Raw genomic sequence first — 11,223 nt, forward strand, 5'->3', positions numbered from 1 at the left:
GTTATAAATCTTATAGCCTCAGTGCTCTCATAGATACAGGAGCTATAATCAACCCATGTAAATGGAATGTCATACCGAAAGAAAAATGGACATTAATGAAACATCCAATTTTGGTTATAGGAATTGATGGAAACCATACTTCCATACAATTCAAGGCTAAATATATAGCTATTTGGTTAAATGATAGCAAGTTGATTATACCAAAAATTCTCTGTTTTCCTTATATGCATGGTGATTTCCTTCTTAGAAATAATTTTATATATAAATACCTTCCAATGCAAATACAGGAAAAAAACCATTTCATTAAGCATAAATAATGTCTTAATTCATATTCCATTGTTAAAAAATATAAATATATTTGTGATAAAGAGTTTGCGCCTGTTTTGCATGGTGATTTAACTCACATCATTAAAACTATTGATGAATCACATTGGATTTATAAAATTTTAGAATAAAATTTTAGTAAAAAACCATTAAAACTATGACAACGTAGTCCACGTTATTGTAGCTTGAAATTGAAAGATCTTAATGTTATCATTAGAGTAAGACCAATGTTCTATACTAGACAAGATAGATGAATTTGATATTCAACTTTAGGACCTTCTAGATAAGAAGTTAATTGAAGAAATTAGAAGCCCTCACTCTAGTCCAACTTTTATGGTAAGAAGCCATGCTTAAATTAAAAGAGGAAAAGCCCGAATGGTAGTCAACTATAAATGGCTAAATGAAAATTTAGCGTTTGATAGATATTTTATTCTAAGCAAGGATGTTTTGATTAACTTAACCAAATGATCAAAAATCTTTAGCAAATTTGATTGTAAGAGTGGATTTTGGCAAATTCAATTGACTGAAGAGTCAAAAAAATTGACAGCTTTCAGTATACCTAAAGGACATTACCACTGGAATGTTATACCTTTTGGTTTAAATATAGCACCTCAGGTATTTCAACGGCGGATGGATACAATCTTTAAAGATCTTAAAGGACTGTTGTGTAGTTTATATTGATGATATCCTTATCTTCTCCAAAACCCGGGAGGAGTATAAGAAACATTTAAAATTACTTTGTGAAAAATTCCAAAAACATGGAATTATTTTGTCACAAAAAAAGATTGAACTAGAAAAAGAATCAATTGAATTTTTGAAAATAATTTTAGGTCATAAAGGTTTAAAATTACAGGAACATATTTCGTACGAGATTTTCCTGATACTCTTGAAAATATAACACAATTACGGAGTTTATTAGGTATTTTAAATTATGGACGAAATTTTATCAGAAATCTTTCAAAAATAGAAATTCTTTGGTTAACTAAATTAAGGAAAAATGTTCTTTTTGAATGGACAGCAGAAGATGTTGATTTAATTAAACAAATTAAAGAAAATGTTGAAATTTCACCAGATGTTTATCCTCCTAAGAAAGGTGATAAATTAATTCTAGAACTCGATGCCTAAGAAGCATGCTGGGCATGATTTCTTAAAGTAATACCAAGTAAATTATGGCATGATAAAATTATACCTTTATTAGAAAATGGGATTAGACCAAGGAAAAATTCAATACCCATAAAATTACAAAAAGAACTAATTTATGGATATAATTCTGGAACATTTAAACCAAATAAATAGAAGTATATTGTTTTTAAAAAAAAATTACTTGCAATAAAAAGTTGCCATTTTTATTTAGGCTCAGAAAATTTTATTGTGGACTGATAATAAAGTAGTAAGAGATTTCTTGATCAATAAAAAACTTATTGAACAAGGAAGAAGATTAGCCTGGTATAATAAGATTTTAGAATATACTTTTGAGGTAGAACACCTTAAAGGTACTAACAATTTTCTTGCAGATTTTCTTAGTAGGAATTGTTTTCAGAAAATTAAATTACTAAACAAGTAAATTTAATTTTTGCATATGACCTCAGAAATGAACAAGGGTAAACAACCCGCACAAGGAGATTGGGTGACAATTGCTAAGAAAGCAATCCCTAGACAAGAAAAAGTTTATGTTGTGATTGCAGGAAGATAACCTGGAATTTACACAGAATGGAATGATTGCAATAAGCAAGTTTGTGGATTTTCAGGAGCTAGCCATAAATCCTATGATAGCATGACCAAAGCTAAAAAAGCTTTTTACAGTACAACAGCTATGCCTGTTTATCAAAATAATTTTTGTCAAATGAGAACTAATCCAGTTCCAACTAATATTCAGACATCTAAAATAAAAGATTTTTTCAACCCTAGTATATCCAGAGAAATTTACATAAAACTCAATGGAGTTTGGAAAACTCATATTATAGACAACAAAGTGAAATTTCGAAGACACATGGGAGTTCTGGCCAACAAATTAACTAAACAAACAGATAAGTTAAAAGATTGACAAAACATTTGTTTCAATATCCGTAAAAAATGAATTAGAATGAAGATTTTAATTTCGAAAAAAATAAACAATTTTCTTCAGCTATTAGATCTCATATCAGATGAGTTTTTTGATCCAGTTTTTGAACAAATAAAAAGAATTTCTCTTTTTGAAAAAGCAAGGACTTTGCTTCGAAAAGAAAATTTTCTTTTAATAAAAAATCAAGTCGAGGATCATCGTGATAAGATTAGACAAATTTTAGGACGATCCTATGATAAATTAAATTTTAAAGATGGAATTCCCAAAATAACCATCATGGCAAATCATGACATGGTTTTTTGAAGATATAGATTGGGGAATAACTAATCAAGTTATTTTCAAAATTTTAGATCTAATCCAGTGGATAGAATATCCAATGATTATAAAAGCAACGCTCTCATGGGTAGTAAAAGGTTTCTGATAGAGTAAATATTTTATTTTTTGGATCTCTAGCACAATTGGTTGGCGAGAATGAGAACATTTTTTCCAATCATATCAAGTTTGGTATCTCAAAGAAATTGAAGATTTCGAATTTGAAGACGACTATTTGGATGAAGAGCACCGGAGGGAGATTGAAAAATATTCAAAAACTTCCTTTAACAGAATATTAGATAGACAGTCTAATAACTATTTCACAGGCAGCTTCTAATATCCATGGCATAGCAAAGCTGTCATTTATGGTCACAGATGGTAGAATACTATTTGTAACTCTTTTTTCCATAACATATCAAAGGTCTCCTACACAAATTAATGAGGCTCTTGACATGTTATTAAATCTCAAAAAGAGAAATAATTTGGATCTTCCGTTGGAACTAGTCATGACCGCGGATGATGTAGAACAATTTCGGAATGAGCAATACAGCCAGGATCTTGATTCTCCTCCATCAGAGACTGATGAATAATATCACAATCTCATAAATAGTATGGAAGCATAGTGGATCCCACTGTCACATGCAGTTGTCTCATGATCGACTCTAACCTTATGCAAAACAAGTGGAGCAACTTGCATGATTAGGCAGAAAGTGGTCAGACAAATCCTTTCAGCCAACGTTACACGACAAATAAGATCAACCAAATCTTATTTATATCAGCAGTCTATCTCTCTAAACCATGGGGAGAGTCGACAGTGTATATAATTGGTAGTTTGTCAGAATATGGCAAATAATTGTAGTTTTTCATTTATGTTCCCAAGGACTTTTTTGTCTTTGTATTTATTTTTGTGGAAACTTTGTGTAAGCCTATGCCTAGGCTTGTATATTTTTGTACAAAGTTGCTGAGTTTTTTAATGTATTGGTGTTGTAAATTTCAACAAATTAGATATGTAATAACTCTAGGATAGACTTTTTAGATTAAGATAACTTTTTGGTTTTTGTTTGTATTTACAAGATGTATTCTATAAATTGGTATTCAAGCAAACAAATGGAGTAATGTAAATTTCCACCATCTCTTTGTTGCCTAACTTCTCTTAACTCCATAACTCCATAAAATAGTAGAATAAAAATAGTAGAAAGCTTTTTCCTTTTGTTATTTTTGCATGAGGCCTACTGTCTCATATGCAGCAATGGTTTCACCATCGAACAGGCTGCTTTAGTGCTCTATTTTCCACTGGTAGACATTAACAACGCCCAATAAGTACACATTAATGTGTGTTTGGGAGGGGTGACCATTGGTTCCACTGGTAGACATTGAATAAAAAATTTCTTTTTGAAGCTTTGTTCATTATTTCCTGGTTTCTTCCTCAAAACCCTTTGATAAACACTTCTATATTCATGGAACCAAATTTAACTATGAAAACCAATAGTTCTTCCTAGAAATTTGGAATAAAGCTTCCAAAGGGTTTAGAAAAAGAAGAGATTTGAGTTTGTAGACCTTTCGCTTAATATATGTATTTATTAATTTTGCCTGGTTAAGATTAGATTCGTATTTTCTGACCATTATATGCTTCAAGGTTCACAATCAAGATTTCCTGGTAAGATCTGAGTTTGCATTCTTGGAAAATAAAATCTTAATATGAATTTGTGGTCTTCTAGGCCTCTTTGGTGTTTCTGTAGAAAGCTTGCTTTTGTCACCAAGTGAAACACCTCAAATTTGGCTTATGATGTGAGAGCTTATTAGCTCAATAGAGCTTGATGGTTCTTTCTTATTTTTATCATCCATTTCGTTGTCTTTAAAGCCTGAATTGTTAAAGATGATAAAAGTGAGATTTTTTAATGCAAACGTCATCTTTAGGATACTATTTTTGTTTTTTCTGGTGAAAAAAAAAAAAAAAAAAATCTTGTTTGGTTTTGATTTTCAAATAACAGTTTTTAGAAAGTCTTGTTTGGTTATGATTTTGTTAATATTTTAATTAATTTTTTTTTTAAAATTTTGAGACACATCTAACATAAATACACTTAAAAAGTATAATATTTGTAAAAAAAATCTTTAAAAAATACACTAAATACCAAAAAATACAAACAAACAAAAAAAAAAAGAAAATTTAGTACATTTTTCGTATTTTTGTGTATTTATTAATTTTTAAAAATATTTTTTCACAAATATCTTACTATTTAAATACATTTAAGTAAGGTGCATTTAAAAAAGTAAAAAAATTGCTTAAAGATTTAAAAAATATTTACTAAAAACTAAAAACATGAAAAACAAAAAACTCAATTTAAAAAAAATTGAATTTAGAAAACTGAAACCAAACACACTTCTTAGTGTTTTGAGTATCAAAATCAGACAAACAGTTAGCAAGAATCCAGGCATGTGAAGGCAAAAGGTAAATGTTTTGGCAAAGTTGCTTCTTCTATATGGGGTGGCCCCTCTACCTGTGGACCAGCAAGTTGATCTTGTTGATAAGTTACAAATTATCAAAATCATCTACCCATATATGGGGTGGCCCCTCTACCCGTGGACCAGCAAGTTAAAAGTCAGCCATGAAGAGGCATCATAGTCATTGATTTGGGAGATTATTTGTCTAGATCACCAAACCTTTAATGGTTCGTGACAAGCTTCTGGATTGTTATGTTAGTGATCTTGGCACAAAATAATCTCAGTTAATGGCTTTGCTGATCCTTAGGTTCTGATTTTTCATTTGTGGGTTTAACGGGAGTGGGCTACCTGTGCAGTGGGTGTGATCCGTACGGATACATGGTTAGTGTCATGACACGTTTCACATGTTAGTCATGATGGCCGTGCCTTTTTTATTGTCTGGTGGCTGTGTGCAGCTCCATGTGAATTTTGTTGCCAAGAATTTCATGAAATCAATTTCCAAATTTGTAAGATTCATCCAATCTAAAAATAAAATAAAACAAAATTTGTAAGATTCATAGTTTTTTTAATTTTGAGTGCACCACTTCTTTGATAAAGAGGCTGAGACTCATCATAAACCTGAAGTCTTTATCGAGAACATGATACACAATAAAGGTATTACGTAGGGCACAAAATTCCCGCTTACAGTTGGGTCTGGGAGGTAGTAGGTAGACAGCCTTAGCCCCACTATTTTTTTGTGGAGAGGCTGAAACACAATGTGAAGATAATTTTCCTTATTGCTCTACCTCTATTGGGAAATTCTTAACTGAACTTTAAGGGAATCCCTGGGCTTGGTGTTTGATTTTTTTTCATTTGTTAGATGGTTAGGGTTTTAAATTTGATATGATTTTAATGCTCATGGTTAAATCTCAAAAACAAATTACTTTTCAAAATGTTTTATTTAGATTAAGAAAAACAAATGAAAATAATTGACTAGGCTAGAACCTCTATTGTTGCACTAAAAGCATATACAGCTAGTGTAAATTTGAGCTGATAGTATTTATGATTGAAATTGTGAGTGGTAAATTAGAAAGAAATCAAAGGATTTCTTATAGAAAAAGATTTTGTAAATATGATTCAAATATTTTCAGTTATGATTCATAAGATTCTTGTTGCAAAACATTAGGTTCTTAGAAGTATGTTTTTAAGATCATAGTTGTTGAAATCTTATGATTTACAAGTTGAATGTTGCCATTTAACTTGATCATAACGAAATCTATTTGGAATCCTACGTATGCATCCTTTTTGACAGAATTTCTTTGATTTTGTTTTGGATTTTATGATTCTCAATTTGAAGCTCGAGTCCTTTTTGAAAATTTCTTTCTTTGCAGTGGCATTTTAACACCATCAGTGCGTGTAATCTAGTTTGGTTGTTTTTGTTTTCACTTCTCTATTTAAAAGATGATATGCAATGTGTCAACTCATTCTTGAGATCTCATCCTGATTCTGTAGACATTTAAAAAAAAAAAAAAAAAAAAATTAAATTCACTGTAATTTTTCAAAATTTTTGCATATAGATTTTCTTATAAAGGCTAACATTTTTGGGTGAATATATAAAGGCTAACAGGTCCCCCTTAAATGAACTTTTTGGGTTATCGTGGTCAATTCGCAGCTCCTGCTGTTTAGGAAATCTTTGGCTTGAAATTGCTTGTTTTTAATTAGTGATGGACTGGAACTTTTATTTACTTGATACTGTTTCTTAGGTATTGTTACATTTTCAACTTATTTGTGTTTTTAATTAGTGATTGCTGATTAAATTTCTTATAATTATCATATTTATGGATTTACCCTTTAAAGGTTCTAAAAGGACCTTGTTAGTGAGTATTCACTTATCAGAAATCCTTACATACAAAAAAATTCTAAGACTTTGCTATTGGAATGATTTTACGTGAACTAAAACTAGTGAAAGTTATTTACTCCATTTTGGTGAAAGCAAAGATTTGCTTCGAAGACTAATGATGATTTCATCACGTGAATTATTACTACATGAGTGCCTGGTTATGGTCATTTTTCTGTTGCAGGCTAACCCTAAGGGGAATCTTTCTGGAGCAAAGCGCAAAACCGTGACACCACCCGCAGTGGTGGGTGCTAGTGAGCTTCCCCCAGTTGGTTTAAAGAAGAAACTCAAAGAGGAGTGGAGTTGTGCACTCTGTCAAGTTAGGGCTACCAGCGAGCGGGGTTTAGACGAACACCTTCAGGGGAAGAAGCACAAGGCCATGGAGGCAGGACTGAGCGCACAGAGGACAGGCAAAAACAATGCAATTGGGCTTTTCCCAAAGAGAACTGTAAAGCCCATTAAGCTTGCAGAGACCATTGATAATCAGAACTCAGAGCAGGAGATATTATTACAGAAATCAAATGCAGAAGATGTGAAGCAAAACAATGATTTAGCATTGCAGGTAGTGAAGGTTACCAATGATTCAAAGAACGATTCGAAGAACAAAAATTGGAACTTGGCACATAAAACGAAGAAAACTGGAGATTGCAAGGAGAAGAGGTTTAAGTTCTGGTGTGAAATGTGTCAGGTTGGAGCTTCCTCTATGAAAGTTTTGGGAATTCATAAGAAGGGAAAGAAGCACATGGCACGGCTTCAGGAACTTAATCAAAAAAGTGGATCGGCACTGACTACTCAAGTGGGAGAGGCTCCACAGAAGGAAAAATGCCCAGAAGTGGTTGTTAAAGATGAAAAGGAAGAAACAACAGACAATGTTGACGGAGATGCAGACGGAGAGGTGGTGGAAAATCATCAGACAGCAGAGGATGTGGCTGGTAATGGCACCAATTGATTGAGGAGTTTGTAAAAAGAAACACTGCATCAAGTTGGTTTTTCCATCCCAAATTTAGATTTGGAGTTGTGTAATTTTACTTTGTGTATCTTTATCCATAATGTGGCATTTTATTTGGATTATGGATTTATTTGAAACTTCTATGTTTTTTAGTAAGGCTGAGAACTGCAGATTTTCAAAATTTAGACTGGGTGGTGGTTAAAATGATTTAACCTGCTTTGATAATTTAAGTTTGGAAAGCCACCATGGACCACATTGGATGAGGATCAAATATTTAGTACAATGGTGATGTTATCCTATCTAGTGTCATTTGCTAATACAAGACCAGAAATGGAATTTGAGTGGACATATCTCGTCTCCTACTAATCTTATTTGTGTTTTTTTATTGGTCAGAACGTAACTAATCTTATTTGTGTGTTTTTATTGGTCGGAATGTAAGATAGTATCACTGTTGCATTTAATTTTTTTATTAACATTGGAGGTGTGGTTAGTACTTGGAACAAGGGGTGCTTGCAGTTTGGTTGCGGTTGAGGAATTTTCAATCTGTCATTCGTCCATCGGATTAGCGGATTGAAAAAAATCAATCTGCATCTGTCCGCTGGATTAGCGGATGCGGATTAACGGATGGATGCGAATTGATTTGACGGTTTAAACTTTTACAAATTTTAAATATAATATAATAATTTGTCAACATTTTTTTTTAGAAGACAATCCAATCCAACATAATCATAAGGTTATCAAGTAAAGTGGCAAATACTAATAATAAATAAATATAAGAAAATCATATGTTATTAAAATTATTTCTTTTTTATTTTTTGATTCAAAAATTATTTAATTTGATTTTTAAAAAATGACAAAATTAAACTTTATATTTTTCACACAAAAATATCAAATATTAACACTTGTTATTTGATAAAAGAATTTTCAAATTAAAAAAAAATTTAAAATCACAATAGAATATTTAAACTCTTTTTCAATTGAAAATATAAATAGAATATTTAAACATATTGAAAATACAAAAGTTTGCAAATTATTAGGGGTGCTCGCAGTTTGGTAATTTGGCCAAAGTGGCAAATACTAATAATAAATAAATATAAGAAAATCATATGTTATTAAAATTATTTCTTTTTTATTTTTTGATTCAAAAATTATTTAATTTGATTTTTAAAAAATGACAAAATTAAACTTTATATTTTTCACACAAAAATATCAAATATTAACACTTGTTATTTGATAAAAGAATTTTCAAATTAAAAAAAAATTTAAAATCACAATAGAATATTTAAACTCTTTTTCAATTGAAAATATAAATAGAATATTTAAACATATTGAAAATACAAAAGTTTGCAAATTATTAGGGGTGCTCGTGGTTTGGTAATTTGGTTGCGGCCAAAAGAATCTCAAATCCGCCATCCGTCCAAAACTAAAAATTAATCTACAACCGTCTGCTCATCATCACACATTCGTCCAAAATGTGACGGATCAATTCGGTTCGAACGGTTTGGGCCGATCGGAATATTCGCTGAATATCCCTACTTAAAACATTCTTTCTTCACTGGCAAGAAGCGAAAAATGTGGTAGGTCATAAGTGGTTTCTACCATCAATTTGTGTTTCAACCATAGTGCAATACCATAATGGAAATACTAATTTTATACATTACATGTTTTGAAGAGTTATGGAGTTATATCACAATAGTTAATATGTGAATAAAATGACTTGAACACTCGATTATAAAAAAAAACAAAAAAAAAAGAGCTAGACAATTTGCATTGATAATTGAATATAAAGGTAGTACAAAACTAAACCAAGGCATGGCATGGTGTCACGGGATGGCTTTTTCTAGAGGCGTAGCGGAACATTTCTACTAGTGAAACGCTTGAACTCCACGAAGTGTCAAGCCCACCTAAACTCTCCTTAACTATTGAGTGTTGAATCTTGACCCCTCGTGTCAAATGCAAGCTCAAATGCTATGTCTAGCAAGAACAACTCCACAAGGAAGCTCTAGCTTCCATGCCACAAGTAGGCTAAACACCCACAAGTGCATCTCGCATGGCTCGTGTCACTTCACGGCACCAAACTCGCCCTTGAGCAAGGCGCTCGCCCAACTGAGGTCCAACTCAATCAAGGCATCCCGTGTCAGCGTGACTCAAAACTAACCCAACACAATGTTGTTCAATTGTGCACAAATCTAGAACCCTCAATCTAGCTGACAAGTTTTCCCTCTCTTGAATAGGATCTCTTGTTGCACCTGTCTCGAATAGCCACAGGCAACTGAGGTCGCCGGTGCTGCCATAACTAAAATTCTCATACACGCATTGACATGCTAAACCATTCACCAGGGGTCATTACGCACCCGAGGCATTACATTAGCATGTAGCATGAGCATGAGCATGACAATGTATATCACTAGCCCTCAATTAGCATTCTGCCTTCGTACAAGCTCTGTATAAAGTGTCTCGTATGATGACAATGCTTCATAATATTCAATTGTTTCCATGAGTGACAACGTTGCTACCAAACCGCTAGCTAGGCTACATGACCCATGTGTTCACAGTTGAACCCAAGCCTATGTTCACAAGTAGGTACATAAGGTCTTATTGATGGCATGCCTCGATAGTGCATTCTATTCGATCCAAGATGACACCACGATATATTACAACAAGCGGCATAGCAGGTGTGTATTTGAACCTCCCACTAGGAAGTAGTGCTCAATGTCGACACTTATGCCCCTCAATGACATTATCCATGGTGTTCCCAAACCCATATGGAGACCAAAGACAACACTCAAGTATGTCAGAGGCCCGTCCATTGGTTGTCCAAATGTTGCTCACTCGTAACCTCATCACAGGTTAGGGAGACAAGTTTATAATATTATCTTAAGCCTTTTTCTGATTGACACAAAGAAACATCCCACATATTTAACGAGTCATAATGAAATAATGAAATAATTCTCAATATTATCCCACTAGTGTGGAAGCATGGATGGGCGGGCGCGCAAGGGTGCTGGGTGCGCATTGGACTACTTGGGGCCAACACGCCACGTCGAGGTACCACACCACTTGTAAGAGCATCTCCAATGGTAGTAGGCATTTTACCTATCTAAATATTACTATAAAGTATACATTTTATTTTGCCTGTCAACGATTTCATGTTTCTACCCCAACCATGCTCTTTATTTTAGCTATTCATCCAAATACTATTAACTTTATAGAATGCCACGTCAGCAACAAAGATGGAGGGAAATAATCTTAATGATT

General features: G+C 32.7%; 1 protein-coding gene across 1 annotated transcript in view; it reads left to right on the forward strand.

Annotated features, from left to right (window-relative positions):
• The window catches only part of LOC114291024 (uncharacterized), a 30,245-nt gene extending 21,932 nt beyond the window's left edge, over window positions 1-8,313 (forward strand). Inside the window, exon 3 of the mRNA XM_028235013.2 lies at window positions 7,201-8,313. Coding sequence (XP_028090814.2) covers window positions 7,201-7,965 — 765 coding nt within the window. The 3' untranslated portion in view covers window positions 7,966-8,313. The remainder of the gene's footprint in view (window positions 1-7,200) is intronic.
• Window positions 8,314-11,223: the final 2,910 nt, after the last annotated feature.

Source organism: Camellia sinensis, chromosome 4 (genome assembly GCF_055761805.1).
Source record: "Camellia sinensis isolate YWXY chromosome 4, ASM5576180v1, whole genome shotgun sequence".
NCBI lineage: Eukaryota > Viridiplantae > Streptophyta > Magnoliopsida > Ericales > Theaceae > Camellia > Camellia sinensis.